Source organism: Lissotriton vulgaris, chromosome 4_1 (genome assembly GCF_964263255.1).
Source record: "Lissotriton vulgaris chromosome 4_1, aLisVul1.2, whole genome shotgun sequence".
In the NCBI taxonomy this organism is placed as follows: domain Eukaryota; kingdom Metazoa; phylum Chordata; class Amphibia; order Caudata; family Salamandridae; genus Lissotriton; species Lissotriton vulgaris.
In genome coordinates, this window is record NC_141691.1 from 1,094,578,499 (window position 1) to 1,094,594,833 (window position 16,335).

Below are 16,335 nucleotides of genomic sequence, written 5' to 3' on the forward strand. Positions count from 1 at the left end.
TGTTTTCTACTGACATTGTATAAATGCAGTTTTTGCAGAGTAGGTCTCCAAGGAGACAAAGATTAGATGCACAATATTTTGGAACACTGTATCCTTCAACGTTGAATAAACCAGAGCTTTACATAGGAATCTCTTCCTACTAAGGTCGGGCGGATTTTAACCTTTCACCCACTCCAGACGTCTATTGGAGTATTTACGGGAGAAAGGGTGTGAAATATGCACGACTGAGTTACTCTACAAGTCTTACGTTAGTTTATCGCCTTACCAAACGTTAGGGCGCCATGTAGTGTAGTTCCTAGTTTCCCACTAGGCCCTGCGCATTGGAATAACATAAACAGTAGTATCGACGTGGAACTGCTTATATTCCAGGCCTCCACTGACTATGCTAAACTTAATTGGGTTGTGTTACCAACTAGCTCAGAGGTCACTGGAAACTTTCTTCTCTGCATAGGAAGTGATCAGCTTCCTTGGCACAGACAAGAAGGGATTCAGCTTTCCAACAACCGTGCAACATGACAACTTTGCTCCTCAGATCAAGAGTCGATCTCTAGGGTCGTGTGAAACAATAGACATAGATTTCACTCAGTCAGTCTAGTGCAGTTTACTTTCACGGTGTGTAGAGAATAGAGAGACGGGCGTGTATCAATAAAGGTTAACATTTATTGAACAGTCTTTCTTCTCATACAAGAGAAATGTATTGCCACAATTGCAATAACTGTTATTATAAAAAGTACGTACAGTAAGATAAGAATAGCGAAATAGAACTGTAAAAGCATTGATATGGTTTCTTAGCCATACAATGGTTTAAAAGTAATAAAACATATATACAGTCATATATACATTAGGCTAACATACTCAACTGGTGCTTCTAACTAAGCCTACCCCAGTGTGCCTGACCTAAGCCTAACACGTGAAAAGGGGGAGTAAGTAAGTAGCTTAAGTTAAGTTGGTTTTGCCAAGGTTTGTTTCAAGAATTCTCGTCTAAGGGTTTAGTCAACACCATACCTCTGAATAGAATGATGGAGGATTGGTATCTCCTTCAGGGGTCTCTCTCGATATCCCAGTCACCCGCGAGGGTAAACCGGAAGCGCCGGGACTGGATTTCTCTGCACGAGAAAGGCAGCGGCTTCTCTCAGCGCGTCGAGGAAGGAGGGGTGACAGCGTCCGCGGGCAGCTGGGCTGGATGTCTTCGCAGAGGACGGCTGCACGGCTCCTCAAGCGTACTGCACCATAGGTCGCGCTGTAGCGGCGATAATGGTAATCAGTAGCTTCACCACCACAGGATAGCAGGCTGCAGCGACAGAGTGCTAGTTTTTACCAACACAGGGTCATGCAGGCAGCTGGCATCAGCAACATGTTCACTCATTGCTTAAGGCAACGTTGGTAATATTTATACCTGACAGGTGCCGGGTTTGACGCAAGTTTGCTGGACATAAGACGTCAATTAAAGATGTCACTAGGAAGTGATAGTTATCAGTTGCTCATTAGAGTTCCATTACTAATCAAAACATAGCAAGCGGGGATTTCCAGGTTTGCTAAGTTTTTATCTTGTTGAAGAACTCGGAGTGTTATCTAGGAATATCAGATAGTGACTGCTGCTCTGTCATTGCACTAATTGGTCGCAAAGGAAGTAGCAGAGAGTCATGCTGGAATGTGGCTCTGTGGCTCTGCTCGTGTGAGGCCAGAGATGACTTTTCAGAAAATCGTACTTGAACGGTTATGCCAATATAGGGAAAAAGGGGCTTTATAGCCGAATAGGGGCATAAGGTCACAGTATCGATCAGGAACCTAGATAAGCACATGACAAAACTGAACTCAGACAAAACAGAAGTCCTCATCTTAGGCACCTCCCCCTCCACCTGGGACGACTCTTGGTGGCCAGAGGCCCTTGGAAAAGCACCCATCCCGACGGACCACGCACGGAATCTGGGCGTCATCCTGGATTCCTCACTCTCGATGAACAGACAAGTCAGCGCCGTTTCTTCATCTTGCTTCAACATTCTTCGCATGCTCAAAAAAACATTTAGCTGGATCCCTACCGAAACTAGAAAAACAGTCACCCACGCTCTGGTCACGAGCCGACTGGACTACGGAAACACCCTCTACGCCGGCACCACCGCAAAACTCCAGAAAAAACTACAACGCATCCAGAACGCCTCAGCCAGGCTCATACTAGACATCCCGCGTAAAGAACACATCTCTGATCACCTGAAAAACCTCCACTGGCTCCCCGTCAATAAGAGGATCACTTTCCGGCTCTTAACCCACGCACACAAAGCACTCTACGAAATCGGACCCGAATGCCTCAACACACGACTATCCTTCTACACCCCCTCCCGCCAGCTACGATCCTCCAACCAAGCCCTTGCTAATGTACCTCGCATCAACAAAACCACCATGGGAGGTAGATCCTTCTCCTACCTAGCGGCTAAAACTTGGAACTCACTTCCCACTCACCTTCGCCTTACTCAGAACCACCTAGCATTCAGAAAGCAACTCAAAACGTGGATATTCGACAAGTAACTCCCCACCCTTCTACAAGCGCCTTGAGACCCTCTGGGTATGTAGAGCGCTATACAAATCTTTTGACTTGACTTGACTTGACTACATATGTGTATGTGTGACTGAGAGCCTGTGTTACATATACTAGTGGCACAGGACATACCTTTTGCCATATGTGCCACAATTACATATGTAACACAAACATACATCTATTTTTTTTAAATGGGACACATTTAAAGTGCAGGCAAATGTTCTGCAAAAATATTCATGATATAGAAAATGTTTCTTCACTTTACATTTCTCCCATTCAAAATAATGGCTGTATTTATCGGTGATAAGTATGACGTCATGTTTACCAGCCACTATGAGCAAGATCCCTGCTATGTGTAAAGGCCATACTTTGTTATTGGGGAAAATCTTTATAGTAAAGTCTTTAACTTTATATTTATATTTTTGCCATATAAAAAAGAAAATGACTGTACTTTTTTAAGTTATAAATTTGACATAGTGTCTTTGACCACTGGGAGCTAAAGCCCTGCTGTAAATCAACACTTTGAAAAAGGAGAAATAAAAACAGTTATCTTAATCATTAAGGTAACTTTTCATTTGAATGTTCTCCCACTTAAAAGTATTCAGAAACATTTTGTTCTCATGGTCTAATATTGAGTTGACAAGGATATTTATTTAAGATTTAAGTATACCTCAGTGCAATTGTTCACCTCTGTACCCCAGCCTGGGTCATAAATCTGACACCAGCACTGCTCATTATCAGGCCCTGCAATCAGCAGCCTGGTGATAATAATGTAAAAGGAGCACAAGCCTCCCTTAACTTTAAAAGGAAAATATGACCCTGTGCTTCTTTCAAAATTAACTCAAGGCTGTGAACTACTCTGAAGGTGTCAGCTAGCTACTGGTAGCTTGAAATTGATCAACTGGATGGAGACACCTGCTCTTAAATCTTTGAGTTTAAATGTTATTTAAGACACTGATATGGGAAGGGTTTCAGAAAGTATGATGGATGCTTACAAATAAAATAGTTTGTTTGACAGCTCTTAAGCATTGTTTTCTTTCTCTTAAAGCAAAAACATATTTACAGTCGTCATGAACTGAACCATTGTGAAGAAGATAAACAAAATAAAGAGATATTCCGAAGAACAATGAAAAAACGTTTGGAGTCTTTCAAAACTACAAAACTTGGAATAAATCACTCAAAAAAGATTAACAATAACTATAAAAGAGAACGAGGGCAAAAAAGGGTAAGAGGAAACTGCCAGCTGTTGTGCTAAAGTATAGATGCAAAAATTCCTATGCAACGCATATAGCTATCAGTACAGTACATCTGATGGCACAAGGAGCGGCTAATAGGAAGAACACATTGTTTGTGAATACTCTCTAAGCAATCCCTAGCATCATTGCATACTTTGTAAACCATTTGTCAATAAATGTAATACGTGTTTCTACAGCTTATCTCACTGAACAGTATTAGTGTTGTTTTTTTACAGCAAAACGATATTACATAAGAACGTGCACTTTGTGTACAAACAATAGAAAAAACAAAAAAGAAACAACTGTGTGAGGGGGTCTATAGGGGAAGCAAAATTAAAGACCTACAGAGTATCCTATCCCCCAATCTAACTATTAACAAAAACACAAGGGATACTGGAGGTCTACTGTGGGCTCAATATTGTATGCCAATTCCAAAATGGTGCATGTATGGACAGGTGTCTGGAAAAAGAAGAAATAGAGTGTGAGAACAAGACAGAAATACTCCCATCAGCCCACCACTTGGCAGAAACTCGTAATCTGGGATTTTTTGTACAAGAACTGGTATCTGCTGGGTTTCTCACCTGTTGATATTGTGAGGTGCCCTAGAAACAGATCCTCCAGTGACAGAAAAGATGTATATACGACATGGCTAGATGGGAGAAGTTGCAGTGAAAGAAAGTGTAAAAGAAAGTCAAAAAGTGAGTTAAAATTACTAATGTGATGCCAAGGCAACATACTTTATTAAGGGGGTCATCACAGAGGTAATATTAAAAAGCAACAGTATATGGATAGTATTAAACAATATTACTATCAATCAGGTGGATCTGATCGACATGTTTCAGCCTGTAAAGGCTTTCTTCAGGACCTATGATATAAAATACTACTGCAACAAATACTGGACAAGTTACTAATCACTTGTCAAGAAAACCACAAACTGTGTAGTTGCCTACCGTATACCACGTGGTAGGTCAGTGAATTCTCACCTGTATGGAAAAAATAAAAACAACAGACACGAGACATACATGCAAAAAATGTGAAAAACAGCAATGTATACAATAGACATCACATATATTGGCCTTTAATCTCATTTGGAACAAATACTTGATTTGTTAGGACTCACCCAAAGAAATTTTGGGGGAAGGCCTCACCTCGCCTGGCACTCGCTCAGGTAAATGGAGGCCCCGCTCTGAGGAGATAGAAAAGGTAGCGAAATATCCATTTCCAAAATATTATTTTTTAAATAACAGATCAATGATTTAATAATCCATGTTAGTTATGAATCTCCCTCAAACTACCTACTTTAAACATAAAACAGTGGACATAGGATGTGGTCCATGGACCAAGCAAAACTGATAGATGACATTTGTCTAGCGTTCTCTAAAAAGAAGTGAAAGCACCAGATGCAACATCTGATAGTAGAGCAAAAAGGTGGAGCAAGAAAAAGAACTGCCCAACCTAAAAATACTGAGCAAGAAGTACCAGCCCGTAAAAGCAGGTTAGAGCAGTGCTCCAGAGGAACAGACCATCCCTCCAATGGGATGCTGCAAAGGGCTAGGTAGCTTCTTAACCGAGCGCCATTTCACCCACCTGTCCGTCGGTACCTCGGGCTTCCACTGAGCCGAGGGGAAGGTACCGAGGCAGGTTGAGACTGCGCTTATATAGCTCAGTGGCTGACCACATTGGAAACCGTCAACCATGGCTAGTGATTGGCTAGAAAATGAATACCTAGTTTAAGAGTGTTAAATAAGTGAGTGTGGACCAGTGAGGAAGCTATCTAAAAATTCCTTTGATTGGGCAGAGACTATTCCACAATCGCCAAAGTTCTAAGCTAAGACTAAGCTTGAATCAGGAAAACACGGAACACCGTGTCTCGTAGATATCAAGTCCAAACAGTTTGAGCAAAATTCTGTGTGCGCTGTACCTATTGGTTGATACAGCCATAGAGGAGATCTCCTCTCTGGCTGTATCAACCAATAGGTACAGCGCACACAGAATTTTGCTCAAACTGTTTGGACTTGATATCTACGAGACACGGTGTTCCGTGTTTTCCTGATTCAAGCTTAGTTCCCTGAATTTAACAGTTTGACTAACAGAAATAGCTGGAATTTTTGTCCGGCTCTGCATTATACATGCGACGCGTTGAGAAATACTTGTGAACTTTGGCGGTTGTGGAATAGTCTCTGCCCAATCAGAGGAATTTTTAGATAGCTTCCTCCCTGGTCCACACTCACTTATTTAACACTCTCAAACTAGGTATTCCTTTTCTAGCCAATCACTAGCCATGGTTGACGGTTTCCAATGTGGTCTGCCACTGAGCTATATAAAAGCAGTCTCCACCTGCCTCGGTACCTTCCCCTCGGCTCAGTGGAAGCCCGAGGTACCGACGGACAGGTGGGTGAAATGGCGCTCGGTTAAGAAGCAAGCTAGCCCTTTGCAGCATCCCATTGGAGGGATGGTCTGTTCCTCTGGAGCACTGCTCTAACCTGCTTTTACGGGCTGGTACTTCTTGCTCAGTATTTTTAGGTTGGGCAGTTCTTTTTCTTGCTCCACCTTTTTGCTCTACTATCAGATGTTGCATCTGGTGCTTTCTCTTCTTTTTAGAGAACGCTAGACAAATGTCATCTATCAGTTTTGCTTGGTCCATGGACCACATCCTATGTCCACTGTTTTATGCTTAAAGTAGGTAGTTTGAAGGAGATTCATAACTAACATGGATTAATAAATCATTGATCTGTTATTTAAAAAATTATATTTTGGAAATGGATATTTTGCTACCTTTTCTATCTCCTCAGAGCGAAGCCTCCATTTACCTGAGCGAGTGCCAGGCGAGGTGAGGCCTTCCCCCAAAATTTCTTTGGGTGAGTCCTAACAAATCAAGTATTTGTTCCAAATGAGATTAAAGGCCAATATATGTGATGTCTATCGTATACATTGCTGTTTTTCACATTTTTTGCATGTATGTCTCGTGTCTGTTGTTTTTATTTTTTCCATACAGGTGAGAATTCACTGACCTACCACGTGGTATACGGTAGGCATCCACACAGTTTGTGGTTTTCTTGACAAGTGATTAGTATTTTAAATCATAGGTCCTGAAGAAAGCCTGTACAGGCTGAAACATGTCGACCAGATCCACCTGATTGATAGTAATATTTGTTTAATACTATCCATATACTGTTGCTTTTTAATATTACCTCTGTGATGACCCCCTTAATAAATTATGTTGCCTTGGCATCACATTAGTAATTTTAACTCACTTTTTGACTTTCTTTTACACTTTCTTTCCATCTAGCCATGTTGTATATACATCTTTTCTGTCACTGGAGAATCTGTTTCTAGGGCACCTCACAATATCAACAGGTGAGAAACCCAGCAGATACCAGTTCTTGTACAAAAAATCCCAGATGAAGAGTTTCTGCCAAGTGGTGGGCTGATGGGAGTATTTCTGTCTTGTTCTCACACTCTATTTCATCTTTTTCCAGACACCTGTCCATACATGCACCATTTTGGAATTGGCATACAATATTGAGCCCACAGTAGACCCCCAGTATCCCTTGTGTTTTTGTTAATAGTTTACAAACAATAGAAACCATGATTGATGAATTAGAGAGAATGACATCATTTTTTAATAGGACATGTATATTACTTACAGTTTAATCTGGGAATGTTTCAAGCTCATTTTGTAATTTTACGAGAATTGTTAATTACTAACAGCTTACATTCCACACCAATAGAGATTAGAGCAGCTAGCAGCACGTACATAACGAATTTGGGGCCAGATATATGAACACAGTTTGCAGTTGGAAACCCTGTTTTGTAGCCAATCATAGGAGATCAAAAATCAAGACCTGCCCAATTAATATTGGTTAAGCAGGTCCTTCCGTTACCCCCACCACTGTGACGCCCCCCTGACTCCTACTGGGCATTTTGTGATGCACTCCATTAATAAATTGGTAGTATCTAAAAATGTAGGGATGACAGGAGGTTCCATAGTTGTGCAACATTTTCTTTGCATGTGCACATGTACATATAAGGACATAACGTTCTCAAATGTTATTTGACTTTTACAGAGAAACAGTTCCATGAACATTATACCAAATGGAAACATACCGTACAACAATTCAATGGATGACTATAAAGTTAGTTCAAAAGGTAAATGCAACAGTTTAAATCGATTGATTTACTCACCAACACTGTTACTACAATGTCTTCAAACTGAAAATATATGTTTTTAAGAATTTGAAGAGTAGTATTTTGAATTGGACCCGAGGGTATCACAGCCTCATTTATACCTGGGTGCATTTTCTGTCATTTTTGGCAATTGTTCGCTCATGCAGAGATAATGATTCTGCGTGAGCGATCCATTGGTTTATGCTGTAAGAACACAGCATCTTCACAAAAATATGCCTTTTCTGGTGGTTCAGTGAATCTAGACAATGCAATGGCTGTACCCTGGTTACGCTATGTTAAACAAACTTTTTATAAAATAGGGTTAGAAGATTTTTATGATCAGACTGAGTGTATACCGCCAAACATGAAAATGTCCATAAAATAAGTTTTTGGATCTGAGCTGAGTATATCTTCTAGGCCCAAAGACAGACTGGTCCCCCCTTTTTTAAAACAGCAACAATTGTATTGGTCTTTTAGCTTACAGGGAAATGCACGTTTTTTAATGACTAGATTCCGTTTAGGCACATTGCACTTTCTTGTGGCTTTCCAAAACAGGTGTGGTGGTGTGAGAGGCTACCCCCCTGTCCTTGTAACAGCACAGCCAAACAAAATACTATCTGCTAGATTCATCAACGTTCGATTTTGCGAGTCCTTAATTGCGAAGTTTAAGGATTCGCATTTAGGGACTCGCAAAATCAGATGCATGTAGGATTTGCTAAAATATTAGCAATTCCTAAATTTTCCTTATCTGCGACTCGCAGGGTGCGATTCGTAAATAAGGAATGATATCTCATTGATTCCTATGGGCGAGGAGGCCCATTGGAATAAATGGGGAGGAATTCTCAATTTGCAATTAGCAATTAGCTAATCGCTATTTGAGAATGCAATCTCAAGGGTGACGGGTGTCCAAAGGACACCCTGTTGCACCCCTTAAATTGACCTGGACACTGGTATTGCGCACACACATGTCCCAAGGACATGTGTGTGTTTAACATACAACTTTGAAAGATGCACTTTAGTGCATTTTTCACAGTTTTCGCTATTTACCATGAAGTTTGATTTCACGGTAAATAGCGACCCATTTCTGCGAAATCGCTAGCTATTTTACATTCAATCATTGCATTTAAGGAATCTCAATTTGAGATTCCTTAAATGCAATCGCAAATAGCGATTTATGCATTTGGGATGATGCATCTCAAATGCATAAATACCGGTTGCAGAGGGGCAGATTCTGAGAATCTGCCCCTTTGCGAGCGGTATTTCGCTTGATGCATCTAGCTGTATGCACCTTATGTTATTTTGCACATTATATAAAGACCCCAGGGCGCGTTTTCTTAAACTAATTTTAAACGAAAATTGTTTCCGCTCCCATAGAGAGGGTTTTATTTATTTACATTCCCTAGCAAATGTTTCCATTTGTAGTTCTGTGCTTAGTTTTATAAAAATAGTTTTTATAATAAGGAAACGATATTCAATGTAAAGTACGTAATTGGGTGTTATATTGCCTGCATAAGATATCATTTATGCTTTTTTGTAAATATTGTCTTATTTTATGATTGTATGTCTTCCTTGTGAACTTTTATGATTCATTTGGAATCGAATAAAGGTTTCTGACTGTTTTTGAGGATGGGTCTGGCCTATCAGGATTCAGGAGCTTTTGTAGTGAACAGTTGGTCAGGTTCTAGTCTTTGTAAAATACAGTGTATCCACTAGCCTCTCCTTCAGGACTGGCTTCCACACTCACCCCACACCAATCTATCACTTGTGTTACTGGTCAGAGGACCCTGCTAATAAAAGGGGTCGGGTCCATGTCCCCGGGACACTTCCAGATACTTTAACCATGTGTCTGTGTCATTAATGCAACTTCATAGGGGCCTAGTGCCCTAACCCTGACAATAGAAAAGAGCGGCGCCTGGCCATATTGTGTGCTGGCTGTATCATTGGTGTCGTGGGGGGGAAGTGTGGATGGAGTACATGAGTTACCCTTGCACCTACTGCCAGCTTGTAAATGGCCGAAACAAGGCAAGAAGAAGGCAGCCCAGTGTAGGCACTGGCATCCCCAGGTGAGGCCTTTGCAGCGCCCATGTTGCTGACACCCCTGCAGCCGCAGTAGTGACCCGCTCTGCAGGGAAGGACCGGCCATGAGAGGAGGCGACCAGCATTGTCCACGAGATGGGTGCCCGCTGCATTCAAGAAGCTGGCAGGAGGTGCTGATAGATGGCACCGCACTGTCACAGGAGCACAAAGGAACATCCAGGTGTGACGGTTAAGCATGACAGGATGCCCAGTGAACACACCCCTACTTGGAAGCGCGATAGCTGCCACAGCAGGTCCCGGGAATATGAGCTGGTACAGCAGAAAGAAAAGGGACAGCACTGTCATGAATATGTGGTCTGTTTATTCCACCTTGTTTATGTCTCTCACCCTGGTCTCCTCTGTCATGTAATGGTCTCCTGGTTCTGGTCTTCCTTATCCCTGTGGCACTGGTCTTTCTAGTTCCCATGTTGTGGCTTACAGATGTTCATGTAGTCCATGGCACCCTGATTTAGGATCCTCCTGATCCTGACTTTCGTGGCCCTTGTTATCATATTGGCTCTGGTTATTCTGGCCCTCCTTGTGGTCCAAAACCTGGCCCTTCTCCTCCTACTGTTCATTGTCCTCCTGCTACCAGTCTTACTCCTTTCTTCCTCTCTAAAAATGAATTTATTCACATACAGCCTCCAATGTTTGTCGGTCAGATTTGTATTTGTTTTTTTAGCTTCAAGAGCTCTTTCGCTGAAACACTGTCACTGACAGAAAGGGCGGCCTAGTAGAGACATTAATTTTTCCGCGATATGATGTAGTGTCTGGCCACACCCTTTTCCCTGCCCAAACTGATTTTCATTACCTCCTCCTAACCATTTATCACACTTTCCTAGTGTTCCCTTTTGTAAAAATCGCATTCTGGCCCATTGATTACACTTCATCCCGCCCGAGCTGGAGAAGACGGCCTGAGATGGAGAGTATGGCCCAAGCTAGAGAATATGGCCGAGCCAGAGAGTATCGCCTGAGTGCGGAGAGTACGGCCCGGGGGCGCTGATTCCGGCCCTCCTGTAAGGTTAGACTTTTGTCTGAGATTGACTTTGTGAATTGGGCCCTATGCAGGCACAATCCTCCTTAAAAAGAAGCCCAAATCTCGAACAAGGTCTTTGTAAGGAAATGCTTCTTTTTCATGTGCAGCGCCACATTTGTCGACTGATGCTGCTGGTTTACCAACTCTGACAGTGTACTGAGGACTGCTAATCAGACCTCAGTGCCAGTATTCTAACCTATTACAAAGTATATATCAAATTGACTGTCCTTAATTAGCAAGAACCGACTTAGTCCCTAGTATATGGTACCTAGAATACCCAGGGCATGTAAGACAGACTGTCAAACCAGAGCTGCAGCACAGCTTGTTCTACCCTGTGAGCGACAAGATACAAAATGGCTCCCAGTCTGCCACTACAGACTGGAAAAGCAGTGGGAATACTGCCAGTTTGACATTGCCATTTAAACAAAAAGCAAAGCCCATACTTCCCTTAACAATATCTCCTCTAAGGAAGGCCTATAGAGCCCTAAAGCAGGGAGCTTGATTTGATTTGATTTGATTTGATTTATCAACTTATAAAGCGCGCAAATGCCCGAAGGCGTCTTGGCGCTTATAACAGACAGCCGTCCTCTCTGAAACAGGCCACCTAACAGACCACAGTAAAAAGCCAAGTTTTCACTGCTTTTCTAAATGAGCCTAGAGATGGGCTATTTTTTATAGTGAGTGGCAACAGGTTCCAAGCCCGTGCTATATGTACAAAAAAGCTCCTTCCACCCCAATTGGCCCGTCTGATTTTCGGGACTCTAATTAGTTTCAATTGGCTCGATCTGAGCAATCTGGAAGGTTCATACAATTTCAGATTGGTTCTCAAGAACTTTGAGCCTGATCCCTGAACAGCCTTGTATGCCAAACACAGTGATTTAAATTGCACTCTTTTTGCAATTGGAAGCCAGTGTAAGATTTTTAATTTATGTGCAATTGGCTCATATTTGGGAATAGCAAGTACCAACCTTGCAGCTGCATTTTGTAGGCGTTGTAGCTTAGATAAAGTCTGTACTCTCGCCCCGGCATATAAAGCATTCCCATAATCTAATCTAGATAATGCTAATGCCGTCACTACCGTCTTTCGAGTGTCATCTGGTATATAAGGTAGTAATTTTTTAGCCATCTTCAGAATAAACCAGACTGAGGATGCCAGTTTGCTAGCTTGGGCGTCAAATGAGAGTTTGGTATCAAGGATCATACCCACATTTTTCACTTTTTCTGCTGGATCTGGACAACTGCCCAAGCTGTCGGGCCACCAGGCTGGGGACCAGATGTTAGAATTGCCTCCCAGAAGCAGCACTTCGCTCTTATCCCCATTCAGCTTCAAGCAATTATCCAGCATCCACTGGCTGACCTGTGACATTCAGTATTTGAATTTTTCTGCCGTCTCATTCACCTCCTTACTGATGGACACCACTATCTGGGTGTCGTCGGCATACAACACTGGAGTGAAACCACATTCCCTTATAATTTCAGCCAAAGGAGCCACATATAAATTAAAAAGGGTAGGGCTCAAGGAGGACCCCTGGGGTACCCCACAAGGTGAGATAAATGAATTGGACTTTGCCTCTCCCAGGTCAACCGAAAAAGTTCTATTATACAGATAGGAGGCAAGGAGGGCTGAAGCCGAGTCATGGACCCTTGCTTCTGTCAGACGGATCAGGAGTGTCTCATGACTGACCGTATCGAGAGAGCTGTACATTATTAAATAGGACATGTATTTTTATATATGTTTTAACAGCAACACTTGTAAATTGTTGTTTTGCTGTGGAAGGGCTAGTAGACCCATTGGCTAACACAGGTTTACCGGCTTACCACTCAATCAGGTTAATTTATGAATGGGACTACCTAGCTGGGTACCTTAAGGTGTCAAATTAAGTGTGGCATTAAACCTGACCTGATGCTCAGATTGAATTTAATGTCACTATTAAAGAAATGCAACCTTTGAAAAGTTACCACTCTGTGACCCCATTGTTCAGTGGCCTCACACAGGCGCTGGCCAACAGACAGCATTCTTCCAGCCTGGGGAGTTATGTGAATGACTCCCAAGCTTAGGAACAATAGCAGGCTGCTACATGGTAGGGTGTTATTTCTCCTTCACATGAATCCATGCAGGATGCTAGCTCAAAAAGCAAACTTCAAAGTTGAATCCGCCTTTGGTAGGCAAATAACATTCACACGCCTGAGAGCTGCTCTTTGTTCAGGTAGACAGGCTGGAGACAGGGACAGAGAGGGAAGACCAGTGGCCAAACTGGTTTTCCAATGGGTGTGTAGTCCTTAAGTAGTCACACCTCTAGGGTGGGCTAGCATGCTACCATGGATTACTAGATGCCACACATAGCCGGAAAGTCATCACCAAGAGGGAGATGACCTGGTAGCACATTGGCTAGTGACTGCATCATCCCCACAGACACGTTCTAGGAATAAATATGCCCCCCCGGCACCCTATACCTCAGATCATATCAGAACTGGAACAAGGACTGAAGAAGGACTGCCCTGCTGCCCTCTGGACTACACAAAGAAAGGCTGCACCATCTGCTGGACTGCACCTGCTGCACCTTGGACTAGAGAAGAGAGGACTGTGTTTGTGGCCACAGACCGAAGGAGTGGCTTAAAGTAATAGTGGACTGACCCCCTGGAACCCTTACCAGGATCAGCACAGCTGAAGTGGCCCTCATCAGCAAGTTGGTAGCTGTGACAGAATATTTGTTACCACCTGCCACTGGGCACCCCAAGAGACCAATTCTCGATGGCCAAGAGTTGCACCTGAGTCAGCCGTACTTCGGAGGACTGTTGAAGTCCAGATTGGTCACTCAGGAGGGACACCAGCCCCCACCAAAGGATTTCACTTGGACATCTGTACACAGTGACTGGTAGAGCAGACACAGCTGGCCTTCTATGGTCTCAAAGAGGGATTCAAGGGACACCCACATCTGTGGCCAAAGTCACCCACCTAACCCTTGGACTGAGGAATAACCGCAAAGGCACCCCCATTGACCGCACAGCACTTAGAGCCTCCTTGACTAACTTCATCTCCTGTATCTACAGGATTAGGACCACTCCAGTGAAGTCTAAAGTGGTTGTGCTGGAACTGGACTGGAAAATGCTCTGACAGGCAGGTACCTGTCCAAATCTACCCCACTGGCCTCCCAGACATTCTCCCTGTCAGATGTGTTCTCTCACGCCTGGCTTGAGTAGTTGAACTAACTTTTACAAACTTTTGAAAACTTTTGAGATTTTACTGTTGCCAGTGCTTGTTTGCGGTTGGCAACATCTGTATCTCCTGAACCCTCTGGCAGATTTTCCTCATCCTGGACTCTAAAAATTTATGAAAATACATACTATTTTTATAAATTGGTGTCATATATAATTCTTTCATGTTGCGTGGCTTTCTAATTTCATTGTTTGGTTCTAGTAAATGCTTTACACTAGTTCCTTTGTTCAAGCACTGCTGCTCAAAACCACAGCTACCAAGGGTTGAGCTTAAGGTTGTGCAAACAAGCCTGACTGTACCCATGACAGTTTTTGCAAGTGTATTCCACTGTAAGGCCGCACAATCATACCTTTTTATACACTCAAATCCGTACAGTCTTCCCAAGGTTGCCCAAAATGAGCCCTACAGACAAAAAACATCAAAAGTAGGACCATACACATGGGGGCATGGCTAACAGTGTGGCTCACTGCAGTGGCTGGGCACGCCAAAATCAACTCACTCACACACTGAGCTGAAGAAGGCGACTGGACCCGTGTGAGGCCCGAGCCTCAGGCGGAGAGGGGGAGCAGGCCACTCTGTCTGCTAGCCCCCCAGGGAATGCTGCTCCACATGTAACATTCTCTGTGACCTGAGATCCCAACCTCTGGATTCTGCACTACGGACTAAGGTGAGATGCAGTGCGTGCAGGCCTGAGAGCACAGTCTCTGCCTGGTGTAGCGCAGCAACAGCCTTGGAGATTACGCTGCACCCGCCGACATCAATGAGGCCCACCTGTGAGATCTTGTCTGCTTCCATTGGCAAGGGGGAACGATTGCCTTAATAGACTTCGCCTGCGGGTGCCATAGGCCCCCTTTCCCTCCTGAATTATGACACGGCTCGCCGGTCCGAGGATTGCAGCCGGACCTGCATAGGTTCCAGGCCTAGGGTGAAGCAGAGGGGTCAGCAGGATTGTCAGTAGGTACCCATGGAACCACTTAATTTCACGCATTACTGGGAAAGGATCGTGTGCCTGACTACTGGGCTATGCGCTGCTGACTGAGGTGGGTCAGATCTAGACGTGGGCCCGCTTAGCAAAGTGTGGATACTAAGAGTGGAATTCCGTTATATTTGTTGACTGCCTTCAATTCTGCTGGGGGCACTGCTTACTCTCATCACACCTTGGGCATGAAAACGCTAATAGTCTCAGCCTGCCACCACAGAGAGCACCTCCTCCCCCGGAAGTGCAGCTCAGAGCCTAAATCAAAGTGGTTCTCATCGTGCTGTTCATGCAGAAGGCCCTATAGACTACAACAGAGGACTCTGGCCTTCTATCGGTCCAGGGGCTGGCGGCGCATTGATGATGTTTGAGGGGGGCCTCGGCTTGGGCCCTAGACGACATACTCTGGCTTCTTGGACACTGAGAGGCTCGAAATGGACCCTAGCTGGATTCTTTGCTCCCTTGCCTGCTACGGTGATGCAACTTTGTCATGTGGTCATCAGGTGTATGACAGGGAAGTGTGTTGTGCTCTTGAACGCCGAGGACTCTGCAGCAGACAGAACTCATGAGCTGTGTGCTGGGAGCGAACCTACGGGGCTACCTCTGGTGGTGTGGCTCATCCGGAGACCCTCACCAATCTGGCTTCTCTCGATTAACTGGCTGCTTCAGCTGTGCAACTGTTGCAGGCAGGTCACTGCGCACGGCACAGGAAGGCTTAGCTTGCTGGTCACAATTCCATCTGTTAAGGAGGGGAGAGTTGACCACCCAAATACAACAGACGGCTGCCACGGGTCACACAAGAAACAAAGCGGATAATCCGGCCCCACACTCCCGGTCCACTACTTCAGAGTGATTTGTGACACAGACACCTGAGGATGTTGTCCCCGCCACCATAATGACATCCAAATGGACAAACTCTATGTCATTCTTCAGGAAATATTCAAGTCACGAGTGGCAATTGAGCAGTACCTAGGGACGATCACAACGGATATTAGCATTCTCAGGGACGACAAGCGTAAGTTGTCCAACTGAGGAAACAGAAATTTTACGTGGCTAATGTGTCCCCTGCATGTACCCCACGTTTAGTGTATGTTC

General features: G+C 43.9%; 1 protein-coding gene across 4 annotated transcripts in view; it reads left to right on the forward strand.

The window, feature by feature from the left end:
• SLC9A3 (solute carrier family 9 member A3) overlaps positions 1–16,335 on the forward strand; it is a 1,201,500-nt gene that overhangs the window by 991,224 nt on the left and 193,941 nt on the right. For all 4 annotated transcript variants that reach the window (XM_086965314.1, XM_086965316.1, XM_086965315.1 and 1 more), the window contains 2 exons: positions 3,582–3,758; positions 7,836–7,917. In XM_086965314.1, the coding sequence (XP_086821440.1) occupies positions 3,582–3,758; positions 7,836–7,917 (259 nt within the window). The remainder of the gene's footprint in view (positions 1–3,581; positions 3,759–7,835; positions 7,918–16,335) is intronic.